At 35.8% G+C, this 13,308-nt stretch overlaps 1 protein-coding gene across 3 annotated transcripts in view; it reads left to right on the plus strand.

Annotated features, from left to right (window-relative positions):
• Positions 1 to 3,928: 3,928 nt before the first annotated feature.
• The window catches only part of PPP4R1 (protein phosphatase 4 regulatory subunit 1), a 37,968-nt gene continuing 28,588 nt past the window's right edge, over positions 3,929 to 13,308 (plus strand). For all 3 annotated transcript variants that reach the window (XM_032222683.1, XM_032222686.1, XM_032222684.1), the window contains exons 1-2: positions 3,929 to 4,093; positions 4,593 to 4,637. In XM_032222683.1, the coding sequence (XP_032078574.1) occupies positions 4,087 to 4,093; positions 4,593 to 4,637 (52 nt within the window). In that variant the 5' untranslated portion in view covers positions 3,929 to 4,086. The remainder of the gene's footprint in view (positions 4,094 to 4,592; positions 4,638 to 13,308) is intronic.

Raw genomic sequence — 13,308 nt, forward strand, 5'->3', positions numbered from 1 at the left:
GTTGGTAGTTTTCCGGTGGACCCTTCCTTTCAATCTATGTCCACTTATTTTATATAGATCAGTGACAAAGTGTTTGTTTTCCCCGTTTACTTGTTTTCCACCCAGACTTTTCTTATCTAAATACTGAGCCAGTCTGCAGCTGGTAGTCCTACTGCATTAAGTAAATGTGATTTTTTAAAAATACCATACCATTTAACAACCATTGTACGATAACTAGTTCACACATAATTTTAATAAACCCCCCAATGGTTTAGAAAGACTTGTGAACAAGTCATTGTGTGCTTTTCAGGGTGGTAGGGTATGAGGTTACAGATTTTAACTATTTACCCTGTCTCCCTGAAAATAAGCCCTCCCCGGATAATAAGCCCAATCGGGCTTTTGAGCATATGTGCTAAAATAAGCCCTCCCTGAAAATATTGCAATACAGCAGCAGCCATGAGGTGACCACGCTTGCTGCCCCCTGCACCTCAAAAAGAATAAGACCTCCCAAAAATAAGGCCAAGCGCTTATTTCATGGGTCAAAAGAAATGGTAATATGTTATTATTTATATTGTATTTTTGTATTTATCTATTTTTTTAAATAAATGTATCTGACTGCCCAACTCACAAATACAACACTTGGCGACTGATAAAAATTAAAAAAATACAATAACAATATATTTCACAACTAACTGAAAAACAAAGTGGCTAGTGAACACAACATATACCGGCAGTGTGGGTTCGTTTATCCTTACTGTCTCCATGCATGTCTTTCCAAAAGATGAGTGAAGTTGAGATCGACCTAGTCTTAAGCGATATGGCATTCCAGCACACAGGGACAGCTTTCAAAAGACACTTTAAATTGTTTTATCTGTATTTGTATGCAGTATTCTTGACATGGGAAGAATGCAAATAGGCAGGCAGGTGTTAATTAAATAAGGGCAGATGTACATCTTTAATGTATTAATTATGATTTTTAAGAGAGTGTTCTTGGATTTCCATGATAGTTTTTAAAGTTTTATTATTTGCTTCATTTTAAAATATCGCAATCTGAATAGTTGTTAATGATACCTATACTAAACTCAACGCCCCTTCTTCTCCGGGATAGGTGCTACAGATTACGTGCTACATAGAACAACTTTCAAATGGCCCATGGTAAGATCATAATACAGAAAATGTAATGATACCATACCTGTATCTGACTATATCAGATGAATCTGGAATTTCCTTCTTTTGTAAGAGGAACTGTAACCACAGTAGCACATTTTACAAGAAGATTGAGGTTGCAAATGTAGTAGTCATTAATGCAGTGGACATTAAATGAATCAATTGTTTGCGATGAGACATTTTTGTTGAACATTGGAAGTAAAAGCAGTTTTTGGCAAAAATATTACAAAATGAGGTGTCAGGATTGTAAGTTGCTGCAAATGGTTGTAAATGTGGGCCAGTTACCAAGACCCTGAAGTGAGGTTACATGACTGCAGAGGGGCCCCAGCCCTTGGAACATCAGAGCTCAGACATAAGTATCTTTGGGGGTCCATAGTAACTTTGACTGGTTACTAAGTATTTTATCCATATTATACATTGTAATCCAATATTATTGTGATATGATAAATTAGAAGTGGGTGAGACTATTAGCTGATCTGTAATATAAGCCTTACTTTACATATTAGCTTCAAAATTTTATTAAGTTCTACCCTTGATTTATCCTTATACTTGCAATTGGAGGACAAACATTATCTCACTACTGATTTTCATTATATCATGCCCTAATAACATTGCCTTCATTCCATTTCCATCCTACAACTGAAGCAAGTTTTAATTATTCCTATTTTAAAATAGCGCTCTCCCTTTTCTCCCAATGCACTTTTTGACAATGGGAAAATGGCATATCTAGTACTTTTCACTGATGATGTAATATTGTGAGATGTAGAATCTGCCCAGCTCCTACTGACCAATTTAAGTTTCTGAAGGCACATCCTCTTTGTTATGATCTCTAAGAATTATCATCCATAGCCATCTTTGCATGGGCTAATGGGGGAAGCAGGTAAATGGCTTCTGTGAAGGCTTTTGCCTAAGTGATGTCTGGAAGGCGCTTTCTGAAACATTAATAAGGCAATGCAGCCTTCTTACAAATATTGGTTTCATCTTTTTAAAAGAAAGTTGTATCTATTTTTTAAAATAAGTATTTCATGCCCTGTTGAAAAAGAACTAGATGAATTTTTAAAATGTAATGCTTCTTTAAGAAAGGGCTAATACTGTACTGCAAAGTTTGATATAAATTAGAAGACAGCAAGGTTCTAACTGTTGTCTGTGGCTGGTTCTGCCATTACAGAGTACATTAGACCTTTTCAGCTGTATACATATGATTGTATTTTTTAAAATTTTGGTCTAATTCCTGGTACTGCTCTTTGCCTACAGTGGCATGCCTTTATAGCATTACCAGGTGGAATTTGTTCATTATCAGTCACTCTTCTCCTGTTTACCTTAACCCTCATCCATGCCTACAACTTGTTTGCCAATTATTTGGACACAGATTGCCAGACTCATAATCTAACACAGCATAGGCACTGAGCACTTTGGGGTCTACAACTTATTAATTAGACAACCTAATAAGTAGCTAAGCATACTACACCAAGCACTTCCCTATACTAGTTCATCTCACATTAGACATTGATTGGTGGCTGTTTTCCTGTTGACAGGTTATGCATGGTGGAGGATTCCACCAATCCTTTTCTTTAAAGTGTTGTGCATTAAAACAGTAAGGACAGCAATAGTCATCATCTTATTACTGTGATTGAACAGAGCTAGGAACCGAAGCAGCAAATTTTATGCCAGCATACTTTTCTGCAGAAAAGAAAGAAAAATAGTACATTATTGTGACCATATGATGTTTTAATGCTTTAATCCTATAAGATTTCAACCAGGGAACTATCTGACAATATTTCTAACCATTAGGCTACAGCAGCAATTTTTCCATTAAATTATTTTCTCTTCAATCTTGTATTTGAGTTTAAAGATTCTTATTATTAATATGTCTTTCCTTCACATAGAAGTTTGCATTCCAAACCATAGTTTCAGTTTATTTTTTGTACAATTTCTTATTCTGCCAAGAGATAACATAAAGCATGAATTTGCTGCATTGTGACACCAATTCTGAAAGGTAGTTCTTCATAGAATGACATCATAATGGTTTAATCTATTTATTACTGTGCCAGACATCAATAGCTCCATTTGCCATCTTATAAACCAAAGGGGTCACCTACAGTTAAAATAGTGAGTTCAATTTTATCATTCCAGTTTATTGTTGGTTAAATTTAATGCATAATATTCTACATAGGAAAATAGTACTACATAATAAAAGGCTTCTAAGGTAACCTAGATAGGGGTTAAAAGCATCCAACAAGAGAAAGATGAAGTCAGTGACAACACGACGATGCCAAGAGAACATCCGCTCACAAGGGTGGGGGTGGGGGGACGAGAGTCTGATCCAAGAAACATAAAGTGTGTAAAGGACACCTAACAATCTTCAAGCTGAACCATGAAATGGTTCCACTGCCCACCAGAGAGACGAACGCCTCAAATTTCATGTCTTTCAACCAATTTGAAAGGGGGGAAGGCAAGGTCGGGTCCGAGTCAAGTGAAGCTATTCTCAGGACAAGAGCTGGGCGCGCCAATGTGCCATGTGGCTTTTTTTCGAGCGGGCTAAAGCCATTCATTCCGCATTACCGATTCCGGCTGGGCCTGTCCGGCCGGGATAAACTGCTCTTACAGGGCTGCGACCGGTTCAGGCGGCTCCCGAGGCTGCGGTGAGTCAGTCGGAAGAGGAGAGGTGAAAAGCATAACTGCTCAGCTTGTCTGAGGCTGGCTCGCCCGCCTGCTTGGCTGCCTGCTTTCCCTCCCTGGCGGAGGCGGGGGCAACCGTTTGTGTCCGACTCAGACCCCTCCCTCTCTGGCTCGCTCGGTGTGAGACTCTCCCGGGGACGCCCGGAAACGCGCCTGGGCCCAAAGGCCTCAAGCCAGCCGTCTTTTCCCTCAACCCTCGCTTCTTGGTGCCCTTGCGGTTAAATGTAGCCCCTGGAATCGGGCGGGGAGGTTTGCAGGAACATGGCGGGTAGGTAGCACCTCCCTTCCACCCCAATTTCCCACCCCCACCCCATCGTCCCGTTGCGAGAACCCCCTTCTCGAAACAAATTAAGTCCCAAAAGGAAAGGCAGCGGCGCCTTAGAGAAAGAGAGAGAATCCCAGGCAACTCCCCGATTTGGGTGGGGTATCTTGGGCCTCGCCGCCCGAGTTGCATGGGGTGTGCGCCTGTGCAACTATGGTGAAAGTGTGGGGTGTTTTTCCCCCCTCTTCTTTTGAAAAAAAAACAACTATGCCGCTCGCTCGCGTTTCTCAGTCACGGTGAGGTAGGAAGGGCTTGTGGGATTTGTTGGCAGAGGGAGGCGTCCCCCTCCCGTCTCTCTCTTCCCTCGGAGTGTAAATGTGAGGAGGGGGCGAGGTGTGGGCTCGGGTGCCAAAAGGAGCTCGTAATGAGGTGGGGGGAGGGCGCCGCGCGGAGTCCCTCGGAGAGAATTCACGGTCTTTTGTTTTGTCTTAATCCGCCTGCCCAGATCTGTCGCTGCTCCAGGAGGACGTTCAGGAGGAGATAGACGGATGTGAGTATCCCCAGCCGCCGCCTTCCCCCTTCGCACATGGAAGGCCCTCCCAGCCCTGCTGCTAACTGGGGAGGGCCGGGGGGAGGGTCCACTACTTCCTTCTCACCCGGAAACTCTGGGTACCCCCAAGTCTTGAAAGAAATGGGGAGAGGGAACCCATCTCTTTTCAAGCGCGGTTGGTGCCTTGGATGAAATCCGGGAGGGGCAAGAGGAATATTGTTGACCTCTTAATTTTCTTTCCGTGAATGGAGGGTTTGAAATCGGGAGGGCGGCCCAAGTTGCATTGTGGGAGGAAGTAGCCAAACTCACCTGTCCGGGCTGTTTCCCCCATTTGAGGGCATTTAGACGTACCGTATGCAAAATTATCTGTGGGCGCCTTTACTTCCTTGGCAGGCCGTGAACTGAAAATGGGGAATGCAATGAATTTGATGGGTTGGTTGGGTTTAATAGCATGGTTGCTAGACTTTTGATGAATATGATATACATCATATGCTTCTGAGCTTCCACTTTACTACTCCTGCCTTTGAAGGGAGTTGTTTATTCTTGCCAGTGAAGTTGGTTTAACGTGGAAATACAAGAATTGATTTTCTTCCTGACTATAATGTTTATATGTTTAATTCATCCCTTGACTGAGGTTGGCTGTATTTTTTTTTGGGCTAGTTGATGCAGTGAAGAACAGTTTACTTTCTATAAAGAAATTTTTTTAAATGTGGTAGTTTAACTAAATAGAATAGCTGCTTCTACAGTGCAAACAAATAATTCTTCATGTACCCAAAATTTACTCTGGAGTGATATAGATAGCTTAGTAAATAGATCTGGGGTGGTGCAAAGCAGGGGCTGTAGAGAAAAGGGGGATGTCCAGCAGTTCAAATAAATATTTATTTACATTGCTTTATATTTTGCTTCAGCTTTTAGAAAAAATCAAGTTAATTTCTATTTTAAATAAATTTGGTGATGTTTGCAGTTAGATGAAGATAGAAGGGATTTCCTTCTGAGACTTGCTGTCAATTGGAAGGACTATAATTAATACAAGAAATGTATTTACTTAAAAACAGCCATAAGTGTTTGAAATAGGTTGTATTTGCACTGTCTGTAATTTGGCATATTCTGTTAATTCCTGGAAAAGTGTGAATATCTTTTAAAAAGAAGCAATTATGCTAACTGTTCAGAAAACTTTGTAGCCTTTCCCAACCAATTTATTTTCATGATATGTTTGGCCAGAGGTCATATAATTTTGAGTCAGTACTCAGGGTGGGGAATTCTGGGAGTTCCGGTACAATTCATATGAAGGTTATTATTTATTATCAATCAGGTTTGAAAGATTTGTGAATTATGCTTCAGAGACTTGAACTTTTTAAAGTCAATTTGTGCATTCAACATTTTGATATCATGATATAGAAACTTTTCTTAAAAGGCTGCCATGTAGGAGGGCTTGTCCATTTGAACAGTATTAGATTCACTTTGAATCTGGCTAATGAAATATGAAATCTCAGAAGACAAAACAACAAGATAGCTCTATAGTATTGTGTGTTGTTCAGCCAGTACTAATTATAATCCCCTCATTTAGACTATTTGTTTTCTGGACAAGTCTGGAGATTTATTTTAAAAATAGAAGTTGTAGAAACTTAACATTTCCCCCTCCTGTAAGATTGCCTATAATGAATGCAAATAATTCTTGGATATGAAATATAGAATATAGTGATTAGCTGTGCAGAACATCAATTTATTTTTAAAAAGAATCTTTTATTTGTTTTAATGATTGACAGGTACAGGGCTTGGCAAGTATAGATTGAGTATATTGGCCTCCATAGGCACTAATGAAGATCCTTGATATAATGGAAAAGTAAACTAACAATGAAAAAGTCAGAAGTGATTGTACTTGAATTATATATATCTCCAATAAAGATGTAAAACAGTTTGATACTGTTTATTATAACATATTTTTTGAGAGACTCCAATGCCATCTGCCTGGAGACATACATTGTATGTAATTATTTCCTGGCCATTAACTTTTAGATTGAATTACTGTGTAACAGTTTATCTTGCAAAGTTTCTAAGTTGTAAGGGCAATTTTAGGGGAAAGTAAAGTTGCTTTCTAATTGTAAACAGTGTTCTAGCATTCATCTTGTACAGCTGAATTACATTAATATTCACAAGGTTGTTTTCTCTCTTTCTTTGCTAACCCATGAAAGTGGCATTTGTCGTATGAGCTTTCATGCCTTTACTTTCTTGATTATTAAGAGTTACAGTGGGGAAAAATTATCAAAGAGGACTGTCTTTTAATGAGTGCTTGACGTGTTTGAAATCTATATTAGCTTCATTTCCTGTAAAAGTGATCTTTGTGCCAATATTCTTCAACTGAGAACACATTATTTCTTGTTCTTACATGTTTTATTCTGAACGTTGTACCCTGTGTGTTCCTTGAGTAGTGCAGCTGTCTTGGCCCTCTATACAGAGGCTATAGAAATGCTCGTCAAAATACTTTATCTGTACTCAGAGATTTATGGGTAAAGGTAGAATCTTTACCTGCGATAAGTGAGGCCAGTAAATTTAATTGCATGTTATAAGTTGATCTCCTATTAGAGATTGGTTGGTGGTTATTTAAGCCTAGAATTCAATAATGCAATTTTTTTTGTTCCTAGGTATGGCATTATATGCCTTAGGAAAGAAGAACACTGTTCTTTACTTTTTCATTTGAAAGTTTATACTTTAAAATTATTTTACGCAAAAACAGTGGCCCAATTTCCAATGTCTAAATTGTGTCTAATTAGACTTGGGGTTGTATTCCAGTTAGTCATTTTTGGGGACACTATCTTTCCACCTTCTATTCCGCCATTAATAATCAGGATTAACAAGGGTATTTTGATATTTGTTAACCTTTTCTTAGTTTAGCTGGCTCTGCCAATAATTTTCAAACAAATTAGAAAACAATTCTAAAGAAACTGCTGCCATATGGCCTTTTACCAGAGTTTGTACTATACATGGTCTATGAGAAGGCTAGAGATATTCTTAGGAAACATTTTGGATGCAGAATATACAAAAAATTTAAATCCTGAAAGCTGACCTCTGTTGGGAACCAGTTTGCTACCTTACCATTTTAACTATGTCAAAATATTAGAAAGCATTTTGCAAGACATTCTTTTTAATGAATACATTTGCCACTGTGGTACTGGAATATTAAAATGATAGGTCATGTTTTCCATTATTACACTTTTTACAGAGACAAAGTATATTACTTTTATTAACTTTTGTGGTCATTAGATGATTTTAACATTTGTCAGGTAAACAGCTGAATAGGATTTACAACATACCTCATTTTGTATAGTAGCTACAAAGACAGGAAAGAGATCCGCTATTATTTGTAAATAAATTACACATATTATGTACTATTGTGTAGTTTGCGTACTGATAGTTATATTCTTCTTGAACCATTCTAAAGTAATTGAATTTTCAGCCCAAATTATTAGTAGTTGTTGGGTTGGATGTATACAATTAATTCATTATTTAGGAACATAGTAAAAAAAAATTAAACTCCAATAGCTGAACTTGAATACTTGAATTTCAAGATTAATATAATTGCCATTTTGAATGTAATAGTATATTGATCTGTGATAGAAACATTGCACTGAATTACCAATACTCAAATGCTAAAAACATAGCTAGCTTTTGAAAGAATTACGGTATATACTTTTTATATAACTAAACTTTTCTAGCTAATTTGTTTATTATAATCCTCGGTAAGTGTTTTCTCATTTTGCCCACAATTTTGTGGACTATTATATTGATTTTCCTTTAATAGATATTGAATGAATTAATTGGACAAAGTTTTTTCATTCTTATTTATGCAGGTACTGATGCTACATTTTGAATGAGTTCTCATTTTAAAAGTTCAATCTAGTTCAGCAATACTTCTCCAGCAGTATTAACCTATATTTTTTCAGAAAGAACTATGTCACAATGGAACATATGCAAAGATGAATATAGATAAGACAGTCAGAGACACTGCAGCAAGATAATGAAATCTTAGCATTTTATATATGGTTTTTCCCAAAAACTGAAATTAGAAACCTTGCAAAAAAAAACTAGTAAAATTCTGGCTTATTTCATGTTTTCGTTATAAATATATTGATTTATTGTCACGAAATAAGTACTATTTAACATAATGCTGTGAAAATAGGAGAAATTTCCAATATTTTAAATGAATTTGCATCATGTTCATCATATATGTTTAATAGTCTATAATACATTAATAAGTTATATTGTATAAATATCTCAAAAGCTGTTTCTGTATTCAAAGCATTAAACTGAGCTGAGCTAAATTGAACAGATATTTGAACAGAGAAATAGTGGTTTAAATGTAGTATTTAAATAAAAAATATTAAATATAATACTGAAATAATACTGAAAAATAATTAGCTAAATAAAATGTGTTTGAATTGCTATGTTCATGTTTACAGTTATCTGAAAAATCCCTTGAAAAAATTACTTAGCAAATTTTAAAAACTTCCAATCATATTAGTATCATTTTTCAAAACAATTATTTTTGTCTGAAATGATAATTTTTCTTAAAAGAAATATTTTATTAATTTATGTGTTCCTTTTTGCTTTAAAATATTTTGTAAATCTTCATAAAGATAGATGTGGAAGACCATTAGCAATTTATGATAATGCAAAAAAGGCCTAACCTTGCATCAGGGGTCCCATTGTGATGTATCTACCATTAAGTAAGTAACAAAAAACTGATTTACATCTATACTATAGAGCTGAAGTACAAATAAGAAAGCATGTGGAGACAACTGGAATAACTGTGTGAAAAGAGTTAATATTTGGGATTTCATCTTCCCATTGTTCACTCAAAAATGCAATAATGGAAATGCTTTTTTTAAACTTGTTACAAGCATTCTTCTGGCAAGAAGACTGTACTAGGATAAACCTTGTTAGATTGGTAGTGTAATCAAAATGGCTGAAGTGGATTCCACTGATGGCATATACCTGAAAGAATCCGAATCAACCACCTTTTTGGAAATAGAGGGTATTTTGTAAGATTTCTCTGTAACTGGATTTTCAACAATGTTTAAAATATCTGTAAAGTGATTAAATGCTTTAGTTTTAGCTTTGGTTTTAGTTTTACTATACAGCATTTCCTGGTTCTGTATTTTTTATAGAAAGTTATGTACAAATACAAATTTACACTTTTGAGAAAAGGTGTAGAACAATGCGAAAGATGAATGAATTAACGAATGAAACATGGAGCAGTATGTTTACTTCAGTTTTCCATTGAATATTTCTTAGTTTTAGTTGTGTGTTATGTAGAAACTGAGAAGCCGGTGCCAAATTTTCTCATATATGCTCTGTAAATAAATCTTAAAAGAGTCTATAGATCTCAAAGAATCAGGTAAAATGTGGCCTCATGTTTATGGCCGCATGCTTAAAGCATAATGATGCGCCACTGACATAAGTTAATTTCCATTAATGTGAGTCTTAAGGCATGTTAGTTTTATGCACATTTATATCTGAAAAGACCTTTTTTTATATTAGCTCAAAATAACAAGCGAAAATACAGATTTGTGAAATGAGGACTTACAAAATTGAATATATAAATGTAAACAAATTCAAGTTTTTATTTAGGATTTGTTTTATTAATATTATTGGAAATACTTTAAAATGACAGAAGCCAGCAGACCTCATAAATCTGATATGATATGGAAAAGGCTAAGCAGAATGGGACCCACTTAGTGCATCAGTAGATGCATATCTTTGTAGACTAGCTTGTGAAGAAGGCAAATGGTTTCTGAAAGAAATAGCCCAAAAGGGGCAATGGCAACCATTTCTGTATTACTGCCAAGAAAAAGCATAGTTTCACCAGAATAAATTGAACTTGAAGACCTAACTTAAAAAAAAACTGTTTTGAAATAACTATGACTTAATAATGTACACTAGGTATATATTCATTAGTTTTTAAGAAACAGAAAAATCTAAGTTGGAAGGTTTCAAAAAAGGAAAACATTTCTAACATTGCAGATAGTCCCTCATTAATGAGATGATTCTGTAAAGCATTAGGCATTAACTCAACATCTGTCCCAGAGAGCAACTTGAAGCCCCACTGTGCAAATAAATGCTTATCATTTTAAAATAATGCACATCAAAACAAAAAACCCCAATACTCCCAGCATTAGATTTTGCGAGAAATCTGCTTAGTGAAACTGTTGGCATAATGTGTAACTACTATAAAACAAATTCAGTTTTTGGAAAGAGATTGAAAGTAAACTGTATCCTTTTTAACAGTTGTGGTGTAGATGTGCTTGGGATGCTCTGTGCAATGCTGTGCCTCTCTTACCAAATTATATTGTAAAGTAAGGACCATTGTAAAAGAATAAAGTGATTCAGTACTGGAAGTGCTTCTCTATAAAATTAGATTACAATGGCAAACTTCAGTTGGAATGATATCAGAATTGTTTAAAACTCATTGCTATGATGTGTTCTTTGCTAGAGTTGCTGGGTCACCTAATGCAGCAAAACACACACACACACACACACACACACACACTCCATTGGTAAAAAGAACTGTTAGCATGAAATAGCACACTGCTAATTGTTGTTCAGAATTCTGACTCATCATTGCAAGTGAAGCTTGCAGTCAGGGTGGATACAAATCAATGGTTTTTAAAAAATAAAAAAAAGGATTTTTAAATTTAAATTGGATTTTTTAATTTTTATCAATTTAATAAAATGCTTTTGGAGTAAAAATTTATCTAAAGATAGTTTTCTATTTAAGATACATTAATTTAGTTTATTCAGCATGAAATGAATTACTTAACGTAGCATGAGGTTGCATATTCTGCAATATTAGGACTGTTGGTGAGTCAACAGCAGGTCAGAGGAGGAGCTGCTGTGGGACAAAGATGACAGTTGCTCTTTAAAAATTATGATTTAAATCAATCCTTTTTACTCAGGGGTAGTCAACCTTTTTATACCTACCGCCCACTTTTGTATCTCTGTTAGTAGTAAAATTTTCTAACCGCCCACCAGTTCCACAGTAATAGTGATTTATAAAGTAGGGAAGTAACTTTACTTTATAAAATTTATAAAGCAGAGTTACAGCAAACCCCTACCGCCCACCATGAAAGCTGGAACGCCCACTAGTGGGTGGTAGGGACCAGGTTGGCTACCACTGCTTTTTACTAGTGATTTGAATCATGGTTTAAATTGACTTGATTTAAATGAAATCTATCCTGCTTGCAGTGTTTGGACTTTTTAGGTTGGAACACTGAAGTGAGCATATGATAGTTACACAGTTATAGACATTTTTTCTCTTACTGTAATTCTAGAAACAGGTTATTGAATGGTGGGCTGTTATAATTGTCTAGAAGAAATAATGTTCACAAATCATATATTTAACCTGTGGAATTGGTTTCCTAAAGATGTGATCCATCTGTGTATGCTTCAAAAGTGATTGGAAATACTTATGGAGAAATATATGTATTGATAAATTGATGTGGTAGAAATGAGAACCACAGCTGTTTACTCCATTTGCTCAACTAGTTTTAGATATATTTCTTTTTCTCTCATATCATGCATTTATTTTGCTTACTATTTCTTTCTTCTTTTTGTTGCTTTCAGAGAGGAGACTATAAAGGCACATCTACAGTATATGGCAATAAGGCTATCATTGCACATCTACAGTATTAGAAATAGTGGGCCTTTCATTACCAGGTTCCAGAGAATAGGAAGAGTGCTTATATACTTGCAGACTCCTCTCATATCTGTTAAGCACTGTGGAAAACACAATGGAGGACCAAAAAGTCTTTAATTGATATAGTAGGACACTTTTTATACAAATAAAAACATAGATTTTATGCTTTTTATCCACTGCATTAAGTATTACACAGTACTATATAATTGTGCAGCTTATTTGATGTGGCATTTTGCTTACAAGCACAGTCCCTCTTTGGTTTTGTGTTGTGAAGGCACACTAATACTGTGTTCTATGTGCAGGTTGACACAGAAAGAAACAATGGTCTAGTCCAATTGCATAGCCAAACTATTGAATGGGATGGTTTACAAATGTAAACTTGTAATTCTTTGTAATTACCGTAATTATTTCCCCTTTTCTATGAGAGTTCTAGCCTATAGGATACAGATTTAAATAGCATATATATCTCATGTGCCTGATTCAGTTTGTCTTCAAAAGATTTTGTGGATAGTACTGTTAATTTCTGCAAGAGGTGATTGAATTCTGTAGTATGAGTGGCTTAGACTACTGTAAATGTTGCCTCAAACTAAGGACACTCTGGTTTTGTACATTTTTCTAGCTTAACTATCTGATACTGTTATTTTCTTTACCACTTGCAATATAGAGTGAGGATTCCGACTTACTCTACCTCTGTAACTTAGTTCTCTTCCCTCACTCCCATTGCATTTTCCTATTTGGTATATATATCCTTGAATATCTTACTGCTGTTTGAAACTCAAATAATGTTTTCTTAGAACAGAAATAACTATTTACTTTTCTTCCTATGGCGAAGATGTTGCTAATCATCCTAATCTCTCATTACTTTTGCTTGTCACATTCAATCAATTTGCAAGTTAGACTTTTACAGTAGTGTACAAATGTCTTTGATCTCTCAGCTAAAATTCTGGTTCATGCTCTGATAATCTAATGCTCTTAGTG

This window comes from Thamnophis elegans, chromosome 8 (assembly GCF_009769535.1).
Source record: "Thamnophis elegans isolate rThaEle1 chromosome 8, rThaEle1.pri, whole genome shotgun sequence".
Taxonomy (NCBI): domain Eukaryota; kingdom Metazoa; phylum Chordata; class Lepidosauria; order Squamata; family Colubridae; genus Thamnophis; species Thamnophis elegans.